The 23,378-nt window shown below is 47.6% G+C and overlaps 1 protein-coding gene across 1 annotated transcript in view; it reads right to left on the reverse strand.

Annotated features, from left to right (window-relative positions):
- CPSF4L (cleavage and polyadenylation specific factor 4 like) overlaps nt 1-23,152 on the reverse strand; it is a 34,179-nt gene extending 11,027 nt beyond the window's left edge. Inside the window, exons 1-6 of the mRNA XM_075347896.1 lie at nt 23,050-23,152; nt 15,745-15,795; nt 11,833-11,985; nt 2,757-2,852; nt 499-592; nt 379-421 (exon numbers count right to left, since the gene is read on the reverse strand). Coding sequence (XP_075204011.1) covers nt 379-421; nt 499-592; nt 2,757-2,852; nt 11,833-11,985; nt 15,745-15,795; nt 23,050-23,152 — 540 coding nt within the window. The remainder of the gene's footprint in view (nt 1-378; nt 422-498; nt 593-2,756; nt 2,853-11,832; nt 11,986-15,744; nt 15,796-23,049) is intronic.
- Nucleotides 23,153-23,378: the final 226 nt, after the last annotated feature.

Raw genomic sequence — 23,378 nt, forward strand, 5'->3', positions numbered from 1 at the left:
CTGGTAACCAAGGTAAATATCGGGTAACCAAGCAAAGCCTTTGCTTGGTTACCCGATGTGTACCTTGGTTACCAGCGTCCGCAGAAGCCGGCTCCCTGCACATTCAGATCGTTGCTCTCTCGCTGTCAAACACAGCGATCTGTGCTTCACAGCGGGAGAGCAACGACCAAAATATGGTCCAGGACATTCAGCAACAACCGGCGACCTCACAGCAGGGGCCAGGTCGTTGCTGGATGTCACACACAGCGACAATCGCTAGCAAGATCACTGCTGCGTCACAAAAACCGTGACTCAGCAGCGATGTCGCTTAGTGAGACGTGGCCTTTGGTTTTGAAGAGATGCAGTTTCAGATAGGAGGACATGCTTTGAGAGACTAACCTTTACGTGGTCTGGACTGTAGAGTACTATGTCAACTTTCGGACTGGAAAACATAAAAACAATAATTATCTGGGACCCCAATGGGAGGAGAATAAAAAAAAAAACAATCCGACAACTTACTGGACGTATTTACACCTTGGACCTTCTGGACAGAAGCCGACCAGGTAGTTGGTGCACATGACCCTACGGGTGTGTCTGTGCTTACAGGCTGGACCTGGGTGGGCGTGGAAAGAGAAAGGAATAGGAATAAAAGTCAGGAACATTCAGAACATGGGTGATCATAGCCGATGCAGTTTCTGGGGTCCGGGTACGAGCTGCCGCCGCACCCCTATAGGTGCCACATCCCGATATACAGCAGATATTTTGCAACAATAGGTAGAGCAGATGCAGCAAAGTATCCAATGACTGACACTTGGTCGCCACCACAATGGATTAATCCCCACCCATAAAACAATGCTTTCTATACCAATAAAAGTCCGCCAGTAATTCTCCTGCGAAAGCTAATGTAGGGCGTTAAAGGGAGTAGGAGAAACTGGATCATACATAGATCAGGTGTATAGTGACGCTTTTCTATAGTTCTTCCAGGAGTAGCCATCCTGGTGTGACAGTCGTGGCTCCCGGGGGATTGTGGTGACGGAGAAGAAAACACCCACCGAGCCACTCCAGGGGTGATGAGCAGACCGCTCCAGTCTGGACAAAGAATCAGCTCCTCTATTATGTGGCCTTTACACTATAAACTCTAGGCCAATACTGCAATACTAGATACAACCAGGCGTGGCGCTGTTTCAGGAGGAAAGCACTTATGTTTTTCCAATCCCTTGAATGGGGATGTCCATTTAAATTAAATCTTGAGGTTAATCATAGTTTGTTTTTTTTTAATGATTATTTCACTTTTCCATATCATTATCTATACACAAATCAGAAATCTTGCAATTTCCATGCTGCCCACTAAGCTTAATACTAGACTCACACTTCCTGCAGAAGACCTCCGCAGTCTCCGTATCAATCCAGGCAGGATTACAATGAAAGGGAACACATCTATATACCGTATAGAAAACGATCAATGTTGGGTGATGTCACAGCTCACCTCCTCCTCCTATAAAGTAATATTTATTCACTTATATAGCACTAAATTCCACAGCGCTTTACATACATTGGCATCACTGTACCCATTGGGGCTCATAATCTAAGGTCCCCATCTGTATGTCTTTGGAGTGTGGGAAGAAACTGGAGAACACTCATGCAAACACAACATACAAACGTATTGCAGATGTTGGCCTTAGTGGGATTTGAACCCAGGACCCTAGTGCTGCAAGACTACAGTGTTAACCACTGAGTCATCATGTGACTGATAACCTCTATATACAGTAGATTACACAGGATCCACCATTCACAATAGGTGATATCACAGCTCACCTATTCCTCCTCCTGTACAATTATTAATAACTTCTACACTATATAATACAAGATCCTTCACAATAGGTGATGTCACAGCTCACCTCCTCCTCCTGTACAATGACCAATAACACCTCTATATATAGTAGATAATACAGGATCCACCATTCACAATAATGTCACAGCTCACCTCCTCCTGTACAATGACAGATCACACCCCTATATTTACAGTATACACAAGATCCACCATAGTTGTTACAGCTCACCTCCTCCTCCTGTACAATGACCAATAACACCTCTATATATAGTAGATAATACAGGAGCCACCATTCACAATAATGTCACAGCTCACCTCCTCCTGTACAATGACAGATCACACCCCTATATTTACAGTATACACAAGATCCACCATAGTTGTTACAGCTCACCTCCTCCTCCTGTACAATGACCAATAACACCTCTATATATAGTAGATAATACAGGAGTCACCATTCACAATAATGTCACAGCTCACCTCCTCCTGTACAATGACAGATCACACCCCTATATTTACAGTATACACAAGATCCACCATATTTGTTACAGCTCACCTCCTCCTCCTGTACAATGACCAATAACACCTCTATATATAGTAGATAATACAGGATCCACCATTCACAATAATGTCACAGATCACCTCCTCCTGTACAATGACAGATCACACCCCTATATTTACAGTATACACAAGATCCACCATAGATCACAGTAAAGGGAGGAAGAGGAGAGCTGTAACAACTATGTCGGAATTAGAGCATGTTCAGATAACACTTCTACACAAATATATAGGGTCTTTGTCAGTCTATTGCTCCTTGTGTCCATATTAAGAAGCTAAAGTTATATATATATTTTTTTTTTTTTTTTCCATTAAAAAAAAAAAAAAAAAACACACTTTCTGATGATACATCCCCTTTAACAGTGAAGTATTGATATGAAATACATATTACCGTGTTTGCAGAATCCTCTGTCGTACCATGGGCAATCCTTGATCTTGGACGCTGGGTCGATGTGCAGAAAGGGACAGTCTTTGTTGCTGCATTCACCTAACATTGAGGAGTGCAGGGTCACAAATAAAATGACTAAAATTTGTGTTATTACACAGTCTACCACTAGAGGGAAGCATAACACCACTAGGCTGTATACACTATACACTACACATGTACACTACTATAGGCTGCATTCTTTTGGATATCACTTGGTTTAAATGGAAAATAATAGTTGTGAAGTCACATTTGTGTGTTTATTGCATTCTAAATGGATCGATTCTGACAAGCATTGTAGCCACAAAGGAATAGTTCTCATTACAAGGAAGTAAACATGTCATAAGCCAGTGCAGTACAGTACACTGATGATTGAAGGGATCAGGTTTGGATAAATAATATAGAAAGGTGGAGAGTCAGATTAGGGAATGTATGACGCCTTCCTTAAAGTATGTGAATGTTGGGAATTAGAATTATTCTGATTGTCTGAGGTAGAGCATTCCAGAGCACTGGTGCAGCATGAGAATATTCATGGAGATGGGAGGTTTGAATTACTGACCAGAACAATCTCACATCATTTTGCAAAGCAGAGCACACGGGTAAGGTGGTAGATCGAGATGTATAGGGGCACAAAACAGTGGAGAGTTTTGTGGGTGGGAGTGATAGTTTAAATTGTATACTAGCAAACAATCAATCAGAGCTGACTAAGCAAGCACTGGGGTTTATGGCTTAGCCCACTGCAAAGTTACACACAATTTCATGATAATCTTTCATTGTAAACAGGCTTGATCGCTTGTTCATCAGGTAAAATGATTTCTTATGCAGTGCAAAAGAATCACTCGGAGGTGCATAGTCCTGTATCAAGAACAATGGCAGCCGATGTGCATTGTGCCATCTATTACAGAGCGCTCTGTGGTCTGCATGTGTAAACAAGGCTATTAACCACCGACTAATGCCGCAGGTCTGTGTGTAAATGTGTGACGCCCCTGGACTATTCAGGTCGTCACAGGGTACTGCACGCTCTTTCTCCTTCAGTGCAGTATTCAAATCCCTCATGGCTCTGGGTCCCCACCTTACAGTGCTGCCTGAAACAGCAAATCAAATCCTAGATACACCCTGCACCACACCCACCAGGCACACCAGTGGGCGGCTTAAGCGGAATAGGGTCGCTCATCTAGGGGTCAGGGAGGGGAGGTGAGGAGTAGTGAAGTGGAAGAGGAGAAGTTAGGTAATCCTCAAGCTGAGAGGAGCTCAGAGGAGTCTGGGAGTAGTGGCTCCCAGGAGAAGCTGACTAGGTTGCAGACGGTGGTGGACGGTAGTTGGACCCCCGGTCACAGGGAATTGAGGCTAGGTGCCTGGAACCAGTCAAGGAGGACGGTTATCAGCCTGGTCCTATCACCGGTTCGGGACCGAAGGCACGTCGGGGTACACGGACCCTAGGTCAGGGAGAAGCTTCAGGCGACCCGGCAATTAACCTGCGGAGGAAAGGGCCTTTATGGACTGTTCCCACGAAGCTAAGCGATCGGGGGCACTAGCGCAACGAGGGGGATAGGGCTTTCCTAGCAAGCAGCCCACTGAAATCCCAAGCGTGAGCTCCTGAGAGCAGGCTCCTCCACTTAGCCACAGTGGGGAACGGGGCTCGGAAAGCTCCAAGCTACCGGGCGACAATGGAAAATATAAATTGGTGCCAGGAGGCAGGTTACGGACCACCAGGCAGTGCTGCAGGGAACGGGACCCAGACAAGCTCCCCTCAGGAGACAGCAGCAGTCAGAGACTTGGTTTACCCTGTTGTCAGCGTCTGCTTCATTGCTGAGTGAGTACCCGACTGACCCCTGCACTGCGTCCCCAAATCACCATCCAGAGTCCCGGGGCCTTCCCCTACCCGTGGAGGGTATTGTCATCTTGCTGCCCCACTCCATCACCCCGGGTACTCCCAACGGCAGCGGCGGTACTCCCAATTACCGTACACCACGGGTGGTGTCACGAACTATATCTATCCCCTGTAAATATTCCCCTTTTCCGTTTGAGTGTGGCCCCCAGCCCCCGGGTCCAGAGACCCTCTAGCCATGAGTAATCATCAACCCCGGATCCGAGCGGTTCAATCCACTGCAGGGGCGGCACACCTCGTTTACTGTGGTCTGCATGTGTAAACAAGGCTATTAACCGCCAACTAATGCCGCAGGTCTGTCTGTGTAAATGGACTATTAAACTTTAACTTTTCTCAGGATGGAGCTCAAGCTTGGCGGTTTCACAATGTACAGACATATCTTGGCGGTCACAGAAAATGGTGGTCACAGTCACCCAGACAGAGCTCGGCCGTTTCCCAGTGCAGGTGTAGCGCCCCTGAAGCCATCAGGAGCTACAAGGTACTGCATCCTGTCAAAGCTGAAGGGTCTACCTCCAGGAACCGAGAAGACCAGTGTCGGTAACACCAAAACACATTATAATCCCTGTTTTTCCCTTCCCCAAGGACTGGTGACAGACTAGGGTTGGACCCAATGGATGGCCACCTAGGGGTGGCACGGATCCAGTCCACTGGACGACAGCCAGGGAGGAGGGGTCAGACAGTCAGTAAGTGGAAGTGAGAGGAGACGGACGCAATCGTACTGACAGGAGAGTGTAATGGTGACCTGAGGGCCCAGGCGTGTAGTTGCCGGTGGAGTACTCCTGGAACCATAGCACCGATGGGGTACAGAGCCCTAGGTCAGGCAAACGCTCCAGGCAGACCTGATCAAATCTGCACAGTGAGGCAACCATCCAGGACCTCACTGACCGTAAAGTCCGAGGGTACCAGCAGTGACGGGAGAACCAGGGACCGTAATGGAACACAGACCCTACAGGGTTCAAACTGCCCACCGTACAGACCAGACTGAAAGACTACCAGGAGGGGACCCCCAGACGCTCCAAGCCACGGGGACCCACCAACCAGAGACAGGTGCAGGGGATGGAAGCCACCAGTTCATCACACCAGCACTGGGACTAAGGGGATCAATGGTCAGGACCAGCCTTCTTCGGGTTGTCAGCCATAACAACGTTGTGAGTAAAGAAACCAGTTACACTGCAATCCCTTGTGTGACCTACCTTCTTTCCACACCTAACTCCATCACCCCTCTAGGGCCTGGCCCTACTTGTGGAGGGCCCAACATCCAGGCTGCCATTAACACCAGCCCCAGAGAGAGTGTGCAGCAGCGGCGCCATCCGTATAGTCGCAACCCGCAAGTGGCGTCACAACAAAAACTTTATTATTATCCCCTGTACATAGCCCCCTTTCAAGCGACCCCCAGGGTCACAGAACCTGGCAACAGCCACCCAGTGAACTGTTCCCGTTAATATATGGCCCGGGACCGAGTACCCCATAGCCCTGGGGCGAGTCACAGGCACGGAGCTCGATTGTTTCAACTCTGAGGCACAAACTGCAGCAGTTTCAAGACAATTTGTCACTTGGGTAATAACTTGGAACACAGTGATGGCTGGATTCTAGTTCTATCACTGAGCAGAGGGGAAGGTTCCTTCTCCCTGTAGTTTGTATACCATTGGGACCCTGTGTGTATTCTATCAGTCTCTCTTTCTGGTGCTCACTTCTTGTAATGGCAGTGCTTGCCCAGTCCAGTGCTCGTGCCGCCCCCATAGCATCAGCTGAGCTACTCGGATCCAGGTTCTCATTGGCACGAGGGTCTCTAGACCCAGGGGTCGTGCGGCCACTCAAATGAAGGGGGTATTTACAAGGGATTATAGAGTTTGTGACGCCACTCGTGGTGTGTGGTAATTAGGAGTACCACCGCTGCAGTTGGGCGTAACCGGGGATGATGGAACGGGGCAGCAAGGTGTTAGAACCCTCCACGGGTAGGGGAGAATGCCCCGGGTCTCGGTGTGGGGGAAAGAGGCCGTGGGATGCAGGGATCACTCTTGTACGCACTCAGTCCATTAAGCAGACACCAACAACTGGGTAAACCAAGTCTCTGGACACTGCTGCCGTTGAGGGGAGCTAGTTCACGTCCCGTCCCCAATGGTTCTACCTGGTGATCCGTGACCTGCCTCCTGGCACTAAGTTTACTTCTCTGGTGGTCCCGGTAGTGTGAAACTTGCAAGGTCCCGCTCTCCACTGTGGCCAAGTATGGGAGCTTGCTCTCAGGGCTCACGCTTACACCGGGTAAACCAAAGTCCTGAATGCCTTGTAACCTTTGGGTGAGCACGCTGGATCCGTGCCCTTTTGGCGTTGCTGGTTGGTCTGAAGCCTTGTCCCTTGGCACTATGTTTTCTCTGTGTGGATCCCTTTTGCCTGAAACTACTTGGGTCCCGCTCACCTGCGTGGCTAGCAAGGTGAGCTTGCTCTCCGGGTTCACGCTTGGGATTTTCTGGACAGATTTGGGAAATCCTATCCCCCTCGTTGCGCTAGTACCCAGATTTTGGAGTGGGTGGAGAACGGTTTGTGAAGATTCCTTCCTCGTTGGGTGAATTACTGGGCTGCATAAAGCTCCTTCCCAGCCTAGGGTCCGCGTACCCCGCCGTGCCATGGCCCCTGCCCGGTTGTAGCACAAGGCCGCCGGTCTGCCCTTCGTGGCAGTACCGTGCCCCCTGTCACTACCCCCTGCGACCGGGGTTCCAGCTCCTTCCAGGCCAGGCCAACGTCTGGCTCCGCAGCGTGACCTTGTCCTGTCACGGCTCACTGACACTCTCTGACTACTACTGACACTTTTGGCCCTCCTTCTACCATCCCCCCATCTGGGTGGCCCTATTCCCCTCAGGAGGCCCAATGGGTGTCTGGTGGGTGTGGTGCAGTGTGTTCCTCAGGATTTGTGTATACCTGTTCCTAGCAACAACAAAGGGACAGGACCCGTAACCAAGGAGGAGCGGGTACCATGCAGAAGGGCAGATTGCACGGCACCCTTGTGACGACCTGATAGGCCAGGGCGTCACACTATCCCCCTCATTGCGCTAGTGCCCCAATGTTGGAGCAGTTGGGAACGAATCTTGAAGGCTACGTCATCCACGGGTGAATTATCGGGTTGCATGCAGCTACTCCCCGACCTATGGTCCACGTACCCCATCGTACCTTAGTCCCAGCCCGCTGATGGTGCAAGGCCGCCCTTGCCACGATCCCCTGCGACCGGAGGTCCAACTCCTCTAGGCCCAGACCACCGTCTGCAACCTAGACAGTTTCCTTATGGGAGTCCCCGCTCCTGACCTCCTCAGAGCTCCTCACAGTTCGAGGGCAACTCTCTACCACCACTCACTAACTCCTCTCCGACTCACTACTCATTACACTCCTCATCTCCCCTCCCTGACCCCCAAGGTGGGCGACTCTATTCCACTCAAGCCGTCCACTGGTGTGTCTGCTGGGTGTGGTGCAGGGTGTATCTAGGATTTGATTAGCTGATGTAGGCAACACCATTTGGTTAGGGACCCATAACCAAGAGGGAGGTGGATACTGCACGGGAGGGCAGATAGTGCAATACCCTGAATAGTCCAGGGGCATCACAATCTCCATCAAGCGGTTCTTATCCCATTCCACAACACAACAATTTCATCATCTTTGTTGATATATGGGAGGGTTTTTTCTCCAAAACACCCACTTGAAAAGGTACATTGCATGTCACTTCTTTACAACGGATCCTCATGGAATCCACTCTGAGCTAGAAGCTGCCAAATTAAAAAGGTGGAGGAAACACTTTAGGGCAAAAAAAATCCAAAATGTTTAAAAAAAAAAAAAAAAAAAAATCACATCAGGAAAAAAAAAAAAAAAAAACCCTCTTCCAAAAACCCCTTAAGGTTATGTGCACACATCGCAAGATTCTGCCCGGAATCCACCCGAAAAAGCTCCAATAAAGTGATGAAAACAGACAGCAATGTCAAAACAACGGCGACTGTGAACATATTCCAATTTAGGTCACGTTTTAACTACTTGGTGCAAATAAAATAATGTACATATGATTTAATGGATTCATTGGGAAAGCTGCTGCATAGTGACGTGCTCCTCATATCCAGGTGTGTTTTCCCATCACAGATCCAGGACATTACAGAAGACTTTCAGGTCCAGCCATGTGGAACAGAAGACAAACAGAAGAGAAGCAGCTCGGCGCAGGCCAGATGCCACCAACCTTAGCTGGAGGGCGGTATTCACCCATTAGTGGTGGTGTTACGCCACATTAGTCTGCCAAGCGTCTGTTACAGGATCCGGACCAAGTGGACCCAGTCAGTGCCAGAGATACGACTGGCAATTTGCACCAGGCTGACTCCGGTGCCAGGCTTTATAATGCTGTGCCATTTGTGCTGCCCGCTGCCAACAACTATGGTACTTGAACTTGCAATCCTCCGATTGCTGGAATAATAAATATAGTATTTTTATGTATTTTGCCCTTCATTAGACCCACAGGACTGGTAGGTGCTGATTGATTTAAAATGGGATCCCCAATCAGGTAAAACAACAAACATTTCCTTAGATTTCACTGCTGCGTGCAGGGTCTAAGTTTGTCGGTGGGCGGAGCTAGCATGCACTGCGCACTGTGCTCCCCGTCCAACAGATGAAGGTAGATGCTAGAATGTACGGGCTCCTTCTAGGTATGACTTAATTTGTAATGAAGCTGGTCACGCCCACTAACATGGAAGGAGCCCATATACTAGGCTCAACCCACAGAGGAGCCGAAGCATCAACTTACCGCCGAGCTGTATGTCATCCTTCCCACCCCAGTGCTGTATACGCGAAGTACTATCTGTCACACGTACCCCACAGCTGTATACCCCCAGTACTATCTGTCCCACGTACCCCAGAGCTGTATACCCCCAGAACTGTTTGTCCCCACCACCCCAGTTCTGTATACCCCCGGAACTGTTTGTCCCCACCACCCCAGAGCTGTATACCCCCAGAACGGTCTGTTCCCTGACACCAGTGCTGTATACCCCCCAGAAGTGTCTGTCTCTCTACTTCAGTGCGCTATACCCCAGAGATGTATGTCCCCCCACCGCAGTGCGGTATACCACCCCACAGCTGTTTACCCCCCAGAGCTGTATCTCCCCCACCCCAGTGCTGTACACCCAAAGAGCTGTATGTCCCCCCACCCCAGTGCTGTTTGCCACTTCAGAGCTGAATGCCCCCCTCAGGAGCTGTACGTGCCCCCATTGCTGTATGTCTCCAGTCTCTCCTGTGATGTATATAGCAGTGTCAGTTTGTACAGTGTGCGGCCATGTCTGTTAGTGACGGCCACCAATAAGTGCGGCACAGCCACATGCCCAGGAGGAGATGGATGGGAGACAAGCGGGGGGAGGTGAGTGAGGCTGCTGTCGGCTTCCCCTTATTAATATCTCTAATGTGTCTGTGTGTGCATGTATGATGTGTATCCATGTAGGTCAGTGTATATGACTGTGTATAGATTTGTCTATTTAGATGTATTCTTGTGAATTTATTTTTAAAATGTGTATATGTGCATTTCTATATGTGTATGGGGCCGACAGACTCTTTCGCCCAGGGCCCACAAAAACCTGGAGCCAGCCCTGGGTGTACTGGAAGTTGTCAGTTCATGCAATACAAATGTGTATGGATCTGACCTGATTTACCATGTACTGCTTGTGGTTCTGATTATGTATTTCTGTACTGATGAGGGTTTTGATGCTGTATTTCTGAACTGATGGGGTTATATGGATGTATTTCTGTGCTGCTGGTGGTTCTGATGATGAATTTCTGTACTGCTGGTGGTTGTGGTGCCATGTTTCTGTACTGTTGGGTGTTACAATTATGTATTTATGTACCTCTGCTGGTTCTGGTGCTGTTATTAGCTCTGATCCTGTACACAAGTAACAATTCATAAATTGTAAGATTGGACAACCCCTTTACTTAGAATTGGGCTACACTGCTTAATTGTATAAGTAAAGGGCTTGTCTAAGTTTGAGATCAAATTCTGCAGTGACTCTAGGTGACTGCAGGCTTCTGAATTCTCACAATGCATGCTCTGCACACTTTTGTGATTCTCCGGTGGCAGTGGCAATAGTGGATGGTCATGTTAGTGCAAGTATGAGATTTTTATATTTCTGGCCACATTCTGATTTGTCGTGTCCAGCCTCACTCAATTCATTTTGAGCGAGGCCACGCATGTCTAGTCAGCACGTGACCACATATATGTAAATCACATACTTGCAGTTTCATGACCTCCTACTCTGACCATTGGCACCAGAGAATCCTAACAGCGGGCAGTGTACGCACTGTGAGAATTCAGAAGTCTGCAGTCACATAGTAACTGCAGATTTTCATCTCAAACCTGGACAACCCCATTACTTATAAAATTAAGCACTGTAGCCCAATCATAACAGCATGTAATGTACTCCCTGTCAGGATTCAGCTCTGCGTTTGGTTCCAGCAGTCATCATTTGGCCACTCCACTCATGTGTGATTTTCATGCTTGCATACGACAACTGGCTTTTCTTCATATTTTTCTCTTTGAACATTAAGAGAATTAAATTATTAAGAGCAGCTCGTTATCACATGACTGTGAGTATGCAATTCACATATGAATGATTGGTCACATGGGGGGCGCCAAACTGAAGTCTTGCCCCGGGTGCCAGAAAGCCTAGATACACCTCTGCTGTCAAGTCAAATGGAATATAACACATGGATGCCCCGGGCAAGCATTGGCCATTTAATCGCCGTTGTCGACCTTGACTACTACAGACTTTTTGATGTCCATACTTTCTACACTGGTTATTAATCCACAGGACATTCACTTGCAAGTAATAAAGTGAAGGAAAGAAATGTCTTATTCAGATTGTCCTTTACTAAAGTTGGTGTCTATTGATTTGCAGGACTCCATCAGTTGTGTCAGTGATCTGTGGCCAATAGACGGGAGCCCTTCTGATTGACCAGCCTGGCGTGACATCATCGTTGCGGCTTGACACACGTGACATCACACCAGGATGGCTAATCAAAAGAAGAGCTGTGGATATATTGAGGCAGGAGAAGATTCTCAGGGCTCCCGACCAGCAGCCACAGATTACTGACGTGGCCTATGTGAATCGATTTGCACCCTTTACCCATAAACTAGGCCTCTTTTCTCACCAAATTTGGAATAGAAGTAACACTCGGGCATGCGACCCATGTCGTATTCATGGAGGAACTCGCAGTGGTCGCCTTTCTTGCACAAACCCCTCAGCCAGTGCTTGCAGACTACAGACTTTTCACCATTCAGGTGACGGAAGGGGCACATTGGACCTGCGGGCAACAAGAAAAACAGAAACATCCTATATTAATACACTGAGGACTGTAACCATGTGCGCAGCCACAGAAGTCCCACCCTGGAGTCAGATGTGGCCCAATTGTTCTAACAAAGAAGACAACACCAATATGATGAAAAATAAAGTGTGTGCGTGCGTGCGTGCATGCGTGTGTGTGTGTGTGTGCGTGTGTGTAGGGGGTAAGATCACAAATGGTATGATGGAGAAAAGAAGCTTCAAGTGGAATCCCATATCCTAAAACCTTGTGACGTCATCAAAGGGCTAAACTGAAGGCCATTGCCCCATTATACCAGAGACATACTGTAAGTGACATAAGTTGTACTGTTGTCCCGTGTGGCAGATTGGATTACTTGGCCCTTTTAAGCCAACAGGGTCTGGTCAATTTCAAACTGGGGCAGCAGGGGCCAACCAGTAACTGAGCAACTAAATGCAAATATTACATTACCAAATTTACCTATGCTTCTAGATAATATTTTGGGTAGTTTGTAAAGTTAATGATGAGATGCGTCATTTATCTCTATACTGTATAGTGAAATAAGTGTATTGTGCCATCTACTGATTATGTTGGGGGGGGGTAAGTGACTTACTGCAAAGGGGCCCACCTGAGGATTTTCCTTCTCTCCAGTGGACCAGTCCAAGTCAATGCAGTTTTTGTCATTTCTTATGCCAGTCTTACAGTGAATTTATTCAGCCACAATTGGCCCTGCTCCTTCTATTAAAGGGAATCTGTCACCAGGTTTTTGCCACCAAATCTGAGAGCAGCATAATATAGAGACAGAGACCCAGATTCCAACGATGTGTCACTTACTGGGCTGCTTAGTGTAGTTTTGATAAAATCAATGCTTAACCAGCAGGAGACATTAAATTATGCTGCTATCAAATGGGGGAGCAAAAAATTGCTGACACATTTCAGGCCTCATTCAGATGTCAATTTTTCTTCATACAAGTTCTATCCATGTTTTGTATGTTCAGAACTCGTACTCACCTGCGCGTATTTTTTCAGACCAAGTGGTCACAAGCCATTGGTCAGAGTCATGGATCAAAAGCAACAATGGAAGTCTCTGAGCCTGTGAAAAAATGTGTACTGCACTCGGATGCCATCCTGGTTATGTCCATTTTTTACAGATTGTGATGGAAAAAAGTTGAGAAACTTCCAGCAGTAAGAGATATTATACAGTGCCTACAAGTAGTATTCAACCCCCTGCAGATTTAGCAGGTTTGATAAGATGCAAATAAGTTAGAGCCTGCAAACTTCAAACAAGAGCAGGATTTATTAACAGATGCATAAATCTTACAAACCAACAAGTTATGTTGCTCATTAAATTTTAATACATTTTCAACATAAAAGTGTGGGTCAATTATTATTCAACCCCTAGGTTTAATATTTTGTGGAATAACCCTTGTTTGCAATTACAGCTAATAATCGTCTTTTATAAGACCTGATCAGGCCGGCACAGGTCTCTGGAGTTATCTTGGCCCACTCCTCCATGCAGATCTTCTCCAAGTTATCTAGGTTCTTTGGGTGTCTCATGTGGACTTTAATCTTGAGCTCCTTCCACAAGTTTTCAATTGGGTTAAGGTCAGGGGACTGACTAGGCCACTGCAACACCTTGATTTTTTCCCTCTTGAACCAGGCCTTGGTTTTCTTGGCTGTGTGCCTTGGGTCGTTGTCTTGTTGGAAGATGAAATGACGACCCATCTTAAGATCCTTGATGGAGGAGCGGAGGTTCTTGGCCAAAATCTCCAGGTAGGCCGTGCTATCCATCTTCCCATGGATGCGGACCAGATGGCCAGGCCCCTTGGCTGAGAAACAGCCCCACAGCATGATGCTGCCACCACCATGCTTGACTGTAGGGATGGTATTCTTGGGGTCGTATGCAGTGCCATCCAGTCTCCAAACGTCACGTGTGTGGTTGGCACCAAAGATCTCGATCTTGGTCTCATCAGACCAGAGAACCTTGAACCAGTCTGTCTCAGAGTCCTCCAAGTGATCATGAGCAAACTGTAGACGAGCCTTGACATGACGCTTTGAAAGTAAAGGTACCTTACGGGCTCGTCTGGAACGGAGACCATTGCGGTGGAGTACGTTACTTATGGTATTGACTGAAACCAATGTCCCCACTGCCATGAGATCTTCCCGGAGCTCCTTCCTTGTTGTCCTTGGGTTAGCCTTGACTCTTCGGACAAGCCTGGCCTCGGCACGGGTGGAAACTTTCAAAGGCTGTCCAGTCCGTGGAATGCTAACAGTAGTTCCATAAGCCTTCCACTTCCGGATGATGCTCCCAACAGTGGAGACAAGTAGGCCCAACTCCTTGGAAAGGCTTTTGTACCCCTTGCCAGCCTTGTGACCCTCCACGATCTTGTCTCTGATGGCCTTGGAATGCTCCTTTGTCTTTCCCATGTTGACCAAGTATGAGTGCTGTTCACAAGTTTGGGGAGGGTCTTAATTAGTCAGAAAAGGCTGGAAAAAGAGATAATTAATCCAAACATGTGAAGCTCATTGTTCTTTGTGCCTGAAATACTTCTTAATACTTTAGGGGAACCAAACAGAATTCTTGTGGTTTGAGGGGTTGAATAATAAATGACCCTCTGAATAAACTTTTCACAATTTAAAAAAAAAATAAAAAAAGAAATAACATTCTTTTTTGCTGCAGTGCATTTCACACTTCCAGGCTGATCTACAGTCCAAATGTCATAATGCCAAGTTAATTCCGAATGTGTAAACCTGCTAAATCTGCAGGGGATTGAATACTACTTGTAGGCACTGTATATAATATATATATACATATATATTCCGAAACACTAATGAATATATGAATAAAATATATGAATACACACACACACACATTATATATAATATATATCTCTCTCTCTATATATATATATTGTTTTTTATATATATATATATATATATATACGGTATATATATATATATCATAATGTGTATATATATCATAATGTGTATATATATATATATATATATATATATATATAATATATTATATATATATATATATATATATATATATAAAACATAATATATTTATATATTATTCATATATTCATTAGTGTTTCGGAATATATATTGTTTTATATATATATATATATATATATATATATATATATATCTCATAATGTGTATATATATATAATATATATATATATATATATATATATATAAAACATAATATATTTATATATTATTCATATATTCATTAGTGTTTCGGAATATATATATATATATATATATATTATAATGTGTGTGTGTGTGTGTGTGTGTGTGTGTGTGTGTGTGTGTGTGTGTGTGTGTGTGTGTGTGTGTGTGTGTGTGTGTGTGTGTGTGTGTGTGTGTGTGAGATATATATATATATATATATATATTCCGAAACACTAATGAATCTCGGGCTGGTTTTGTGTAAATAAATTACTGATGTCTGAACGATCTCTAAGCCACACTTTTTATAAAAGAAAAAAAAAAAGTTGCGAGCTCTGATGTGAAAAAGCAAAAATCACAACATTTTTGTGTAAATTTGCAACTTTTATTCATGAGAGATAAATTATCCATTTGTGAAGTATGGTATGGGAGGAATGCAGCTACATATAATATATAATTACCTATTTATTTGAAAAACAATTAAATCACTTTTTATGTAGATTTAGTAAATCAGGAATATAGTTTTGTAGGTTTGGAAAATAACATTTATATAGTATACAGCTTATATATAGACTGCGTTACCTTTCTTGCATATACCCAGTATGTAGAAGTCACACACGGCTGCTCCGGACTCTGCACAATACACAGGGAAGAAGCGGTTATACATAGTGCAGAGCCATCTTCCTTCATAACTGGTCAGCAATTCTTCCTCACTGGTCTGTCTATAGGATTTGCTAAAATGTGTTGTTGGGTTTTTGGTTTGTTTTCTTTCAAATACTTGATGTTAGGACCCATTTAAAAATTATTAAATTATTAATAATAATAATAATAATAATAACAACTCACATAAATGTACCGGAAAAAGCATCAAATTTGTCACATGGGTCATGTTTTACAGCTCAGTTCCATTTATCACTTTAAAGTCTATCTACACTTTTTTATTTTTTGAGTATGTCACATTACCTGAAATACCCTGCAGATCGGTGGCATTTTGGTTTTGGGAACACTTGTATGCAACCGTGTGACGCCCCTGGACTAGTCAGGTCGTCACAGGGTACTACACGTGTGGCGCCCCTGATCTGGTCAGGCGCCACTGAGTACTGCACCCATGCTGGGCGAGTGCAAACAGATAATCCTAATGGCTGAATAGGGTGTGTACGCACAGACACATAGTAACCAGGTCTCACACACACCTTAGAGGGGACCCCTGGGCAGATCCAAGAGGGGGCGTGGCCTCCAGATTTCAGCTAGTGGTGCGGTAGAGAAGCTGGAAGCTAAGTTGCAGTGGCAGTCAATCAGAAGAAGGAGTATTAGAGGAGCAAGCAGAGTCTGAAGTGGAAACGCAGGAGAGCGGACACACTAGTCAGACCCTGCACGTGTAGTGGCCATTGGCGGGGGAGAATGGTCACCAGAAGTTGGACAGAAAGACGCTGAGGAAGTCATCTGGTCGTGTACGGAGACTCCTGGAGGGCTAGGCACGCACGGGGAACAGGTCCCTAGAGCCAGACATCCATTTAGTGGTCTGCTAAACCTGCCGGTGGGGTGGACAACGAGTCCCACACTAACCAAAACAGAGTCCGAGCATCAACAGCAACGAGGGGGCCCATAAGGAGGATTGAGCCTGAGCTATCCACCTTGGTCCACGCTGCCAGCAAACAGGCCAGAAAGGGGAGAAAAGGCAGCTGCGACTTCCCTGGATGAATCCCACGGTACTTTAAGTCAGGGGTTGTCCGAAACAAGAAGTGCTAGGAAGGCGAGCCAGCAGTTACCCCTATACCAGCCTGTAGGGTACCTGGTTCTCTTTTGGTGTATCTCAGGATCGCCCAGGTACTACTTGAAGCACTTGAAAGTGACTAAAAACCAGTTTCAAGACACTTTGGACTGAGACTGAGTTCTTCTGCGACCGGTTGTTCTACACACATACACCCGAGCACCTGGGGCCAGCCTCACTCTCGGGAGGCCATACCACCAGACTGCAGACACCATCAGCCCCAGACGCTCGTTAAACTGCAGTGTCGGTCACCCATCACCCTGACCTCAAACCTAGAGTGGCGTCACAACTCAGAAATAAATAACCTGACATACCTGTTGCCAGAAGGGTCCCTAAAGAGAAGTCCCAGCAGTGTCCCGTAGGCGACCGCTGCAGCACTGTGGAGGGCGACTCACACGCTCTTTATCTCACAGTACAGGACTCAACCCCCTATGGTTCTGGGTTCCCAATGTGACGCCCTGGAAAAACCAGGTAGTCACACAGTAGGCCCCCTCATAACACCTTCCCTCACCTAGGATACATACAGCTTTAAGCTTACGGGCCACTTGAACACTTCTAAAATTCTGTGCACGGAGGCAGGTTACAGACCATCAGGCAGTACTGCAGGGGACGGAACCCGAACGAGCTCACCCAAGAAGGCAGCGGCACCCAGAAACTTGGTTTCCCACGTTGTCAGCGTCTGCTTTCCTTCTGAGTGAGTACCTGATTAACCCCTGCTACCAGCGAGTCTGCTCTCCCCCTGCAATCCATCCCACCATCCACAGTCCCAGGACCTTTCCCTACCCATGGAGGGTATCGACATCTGGCCGCCCCACTCCATCACGCCGGGTACTCCCAACGACAGTGACGGTACTCCCTATTACCGCATACCACGGGTTGCGTCACGAACTACCTAACTCCCCTGTAAATAATATAATAATATTTATTCATTTATATAGCGCTGTTAATTCCATAGCGCTTTACACACATTAAATAACCTCCCATCACGTTTCGGAGTGACCCCGAGTCCCCGGGTCCGGAGACCCTCGAGCCACGAGTAGCGACACCCAGATGCGACCACTTCGACCGCTGCTGGGACGGTACACGTCCGACACAACCGCAATTGGGCCAGTGGAAGAAGGGGGTCCGCCAAAGGGAGATCTATATTCAGATCGATCTGCAGCCAAACAGAGAGCTACTGGCTCCATGCACCACTATATCTACACAAGCGGCTGATTTCGATGTGCACATTGCAGGTGGTCATGACGTTACTATATTGCAGTGCTCTGCCAACCCGCGTCATCTACCGTTTGTAGGAGGTAGAGGATGCTGCTCATCGTAGGAGCAATAAAGATGATAATTGATTTATTTATTCTTTTTAAAATGTGTGTGACTAGTCAAAACATGGGCCGTTATTATATTATTGCGGCTATAATGGTGGATATTACTACTGTAGAGGATCAATTGGGGTACTTTATTAGTAAATGGGGCGAACTGAGTAATATTACTACTGCAGAGGGTCAATCAGGAGACATTAATACTGCAGAGGGTCAATGAGGGAACATTACTACTATAGTGGGTCAATTGGGAAACAGTACTACTGTAAGGGCCATTTGGAGGGACATTACTACTATAGATGGTCAATCGAGGGACATTGCTACTATAGAGGGTCAATTGGAGGACATTATTAGTACTGTGGTTTATGATAAATGATCAGTATGGTGGTATTACTCAGTTACTATGTACTGGTGGTATGTGGTCTGGTCAGGGTATGTATCTCTTGTATGTGGTCACTATGTGGTGGTGGTAGTAGAAATATGTGCTCCGGTTATGGTGTGGCGGTATTTTATCCTTTGTATGTGTTATTATTGGTGTACTGGTTTTGGTATAGTGGATTTTGCTCAGTAAGAGGATGGTGATTATATTCAGACTTTTGGCCCCAGATTTTGTTCATGTGCCCATCTTGATAAGGAGATGGATTGGAAGCAAACACTCACGATACATGAAGAAGCATACACCTTAGGAGCACCGAAGGAGTGGTGTTCACTATGTGCACCTCACCACAAATCCTACTCCAGTCATCCTCAATTTGGCGAGTGACAGTCACCACGTCCCTATGCTGGCCACATGCCAGCAGCCGAGCTGCTCGGATCCAGATCCGCGGTGGCTCGAGGGGTCTCCAGACCCGGGGGTCGTGCAGCCACTCAAATGAAGGGGGGTATTTACAGGGGATTGTAAAGTTCATGACGCCACCTGTGGTATGGGATAATTGGAGTACCACCGCTGCAGGTGGGAGTACCCAGGGATGATGGAACGGGGCAGCCAGGTGTTGTGACCCTCCATGGGTAGGGGGAATACCCCGAGACTCAGTGATGGTGATGGGGAGTGCCATTGGGTGCAGAGGGGTCACTTGCCTACTCACTCAGTCCATAAAGCTGACACTGACAACTGGATAAACCAAAGTTCTGGATACCGCTGCCCCTGAAGGGAGCTAGTTCGGGTCCCGTCCCCAATGGTGCTGCCTGGTGATCCGTGACCTGCCTCCTGGCACTAAGTTTACTTCTCTGTTGGTCCCGGTAGTATGGAACTTGCCGGGTCCCGCTCCCCACTATGGCTAAGTGTGGGAGCTTGCTCTCAGGGTTCACACTTGGGATTTTCTGGACCGTTATTAGTGGAAAGTCCTATCCACCTCGTTGCGCTAGTACCCCAATTTTGGAGCGGGTGGAGAACAGATCTTAAAAGGCTCCGTCCTCGTCAGGTAAATTGTCAGGTTGCCTGAAGCTACTCCCTGACCTAGGGTCCAAGAACCCCGTCGTGCCCTGGTCCCAGCCTGGTGATGGTGCAAGGCCGCCAGCTGTCCTCCTCGACAGTTCCGTGCCCCTTGCCACTATCCCCTGCGACCGGGGTCCAGCTCCTCTAGGCCCAGACCGTCTGCCACCTAGATAGCTTCCTAGGAGCCCTGCTCCTGACCTCCTCTCTCCTTCACTTCCAAACTACAACTCTCTACTCCTGACCTCCCCTCTCCAACCCTCCAGGTGGGCGTCTCTATTCCAGTCAAGCCGTCCACTGGTGTGTTTGGTGGGTGTGGTGCAGAGTGTACCTAGGATTTTGGTTAGCTGATGTAGGCAACACCATATAGTTGTCGGACCCATAACCAAGAAGGAGGTGGATACTGCACGGGAGGGCAGATTATGCAATACCCTGTGACGACATCTAGTCCAGGGGCGTCACATCCCCGTCCCGTCCACTTAATTGGAGCTGGGGGAAAAGTTGTAAGAACACCAAAGTGGCATAATTTTACCACAGCTTCCACTTGTGTCAAAACTATGCCTCTTTTCAAAGTGGTGTTTTATACCAGGATATTGTTGAAAAAGCTTTGATAAATTGGACACTATACGGTGATAATATATGGTCACTTTGTGGCGGTATTTATCCAGTTTTGATATAGTGGATTTTGTTCAGTAACAGTATGGCGCTAATTTTAGTTATTTCGTAACTGTATGACTGCGATTTAGAAACGTTACTCAGGAAATGATCTAATTACTGTGTATTCTGTAAGATTTATATATTTAGGGTGGGGTGAACACGTCTTAATGATCTGAATATTATCCCGGGACCCAAAAGGACTATAGCTATGCCACTGACTCTGTTCCTGGATCAGCCCCCACTCACAGGGGTGTACGCTCTTGAAGGACACTATGAGCCTATATACTGCTATGTGCATGTGTCGCCTAGGGAAAGGGGTACTCGGTCCTGGGCAGTGTATCACGGGAATGTCACTTTGGTGGCCGTTGCCCGGTCCCGTGGCTTGGGTGCTTTTTAATGGGAAGTATTTACAGGGGAGATTAAAGTCATTTGTGTGACGCCACCTGCGGGTTGCAGTTAATATGGTGAAACCGCCGCTGCTGAGTTGATTATCTCTAGGGTTGGTGGTAATGGCAGCTGTGGTGGTAGGCCCTCCGCAGGTAGGGCTTAGCCCAGGAGATGTATGATGGAGTAATAAGGGAGGCCACACCGTGAGTTGTAATTAACAGTCTCTACTCACTCTTGACCCTCGGATGGCTGGTTCAGGTCTCTGTAGTTCCAGTGCCAGTTGAGGACTCTGTTGCTCTGTCCCTGAAGCCCTCAGTGTGGTTGGGTCCCCGTAGCGTGGAGCGTTTGGGGCCCGACTGTCCCTATTGTGTGTCAGTCTCCTTGTTTGTGTACCGCCCCGCGGCCTCGGCTGCGGCCGCCGAGCCGCTCGGATCCGTGCTTGTACTGCGGGCGGTGGCTCGAGCCTCTCACGGACCCGGAGGTCACGTCGCTCTGCAAGGGGGGGTTGGCGCTACGCGCGGGGGGAATGCGGGTGTTTTGTTTTGGGATGATTATTCGTGACACCACCCACGGGTTGTGGTGATGGTGGACACCACTGCTGCGGTGAAGGTACAGGGACTCCCGGGAGCGGTGTAGTGGCGCAGCTAGGTGTTGACCCCTCCGTGGGTATGGGGATGTTGGTCCCGGGGCCCGGTTGTGCGAGGGCCGGGGTGCAGGGCGCAGGGTTGCGGTGCGGCACTGATGTACTCACGATTAAACCACACAGAGTCACTGGTAAACCAAACGGAGCAATCCTAGTCGGGTTGGTAATGTCCGCCTTTCTCCTGCACCTGTGTTTGTAGTGTGACCACTGTGCCGGGGCACTGGTAGTCCGCTCCACGGCGTGTATGTGTCGTAGGAGCCCCTTTTGCCTGCAGACGCTGGCCCTTGGATCTCTGGCCTCTGGCGGTGGCTCTTATCCGGACGGGTTGGGCTGTTGCCTTCAATCGGGATTTTGATGGGAATGAACCCCTGAGGTCCAGACCGCAATCAGTTAATTCGACTATGGTGGTGGCGTATAGCCTAGTTCAGGGTCTGAGTACCCTGCCTGGTGCTCCGGTATCCTGTTGGCTCCCCGGTTGTATTCCCGGTCTCCTTCAGGCGGCCACTGCCGTCTGCCTGCCTGACTGTTGGGGGGGGGGGGGGGGTGTCCTAGGCTCCAACCCAGGCCCCGCGCAGAACCGTACTCCACTACTCTCCACTCTGCTGTAATGAACTGAACTCCCTACTGTGTTCCTGCCTCAGGCCAGCAGACTCCTCGGGGGGCGTGTCTTTCCGCCTGACTCCGCCCACCTGGTGTGCCTGTCTGACTCTGAGGGAGGCAATCAGGTCTTTGTGGTTGACTGGTGGTACCTTTCTAGTGTGGGTGGTGTGCAGTGAGTGTAATAACCTGTGACCCCTGGGGTCCAGGGCGTCACATTTGTATGGCGGGCAGTGTGGACCCTGTAAGGCTGGTCTGTGTCCCGAACCCTGATCCTTGCTTTACTGCCGGTTCCCATGGATCTGTGGGTCAGTGAGGCCCGTGAAGGTCCCCTCACTGTGCAGGTATTTGTCAGACCGTATGAAACTGGCGTCTGACCTAGGGCCCTGTGCCCCATCGGTGCTCTGGTCCCAGCGGTACTCGGGGATTCCTGTCTTGGCGACCACTCTCCTGTGCCCCCGGGTCACCGTTACATGACCCAGCTCTCAGGCACCTCTCCTCTCTACTACTTTTTCAGACTACCTAACTACTGTCCCCTCCCACCAGGCTGTCTAGTACCTCTGGTCTGGCTCCACCCTCTAGGTGGCCATCCACTTGTGTCCGACTAGTCAATCACCCCTGGTTTGGAGTGGAAACTGGGATTTTGGTGTTTGTGGGTGTTGCTCGCACTGGTGTTCCAGGTCCCAGGGGGGTAGGCCCTGCATCCTGGTGAGGATGTAGTTCCTAGTAGTGCCCTGAGTGGCTCAGGGGTGCTACATGCATGCTCCTGCTCCCTAAGCAGCGTACATTACATGGATTTTGACCCGTCAGCAGGGCTCTCGAACCCGGACCCCCACCGATCTGCAGGGCATTTTCTACCTTTTCACACGTTAAAAGCAGAAAAAGAAGTCTTAAACAACGGTTTAGATTTATCACCCAATTTACCACTGAATTGTACCAATTTAACCCCTTACAAACCTTGTCTAGATTAATAAGGCATCAGATTTTGATCCCAGTGTTCCCTTCTATACATCCCAATGAATATTTCATGAGCATCCTGCATTATCTCCTGAGACGTATTGGGGACGCCATACATCATACTTACTGTCCATGCCCTGGAAGGGCAGGATCTGAGACCCCCGTTGACCTTCCACATCGTTTTCAAATTCAAAATGGAATTTTTCAAGCCCAGCAATTAACTCCTGCATGGCAACAGGAAAGACCCACGATGAAAATACCGAAGCGCTCCTCCTAAAAATCAAAAACTAAAAATATATTTTATATATAATATATATATATATATATATATATATACACACACACACACATACACCATAAATAATGCCATTTTTTCAGTGTTATGCCATTTGCACATTGTAGTGCAATAATTCTATATCACTTTTTTCGGTTTTTGACTTTGTATTAGGCTGGGTT

Source organism: Anomaloglossus baeobatrachus, chromosome 5 (genome assembly GCF_048569485.1).
Source record: "Anomaloglossus baeobatrachus isolate aAnoBae1 chromosome 5, aAnoBae1.hap1, whole genome shotgun sequence".
NCBI classification, from domain to species: Eukaryota; Metazoa; Chordata; class Amphibia; order Anura; family Aromobatidae; genus Anomaloglossus; species Anomaloglossus baeobatrachus.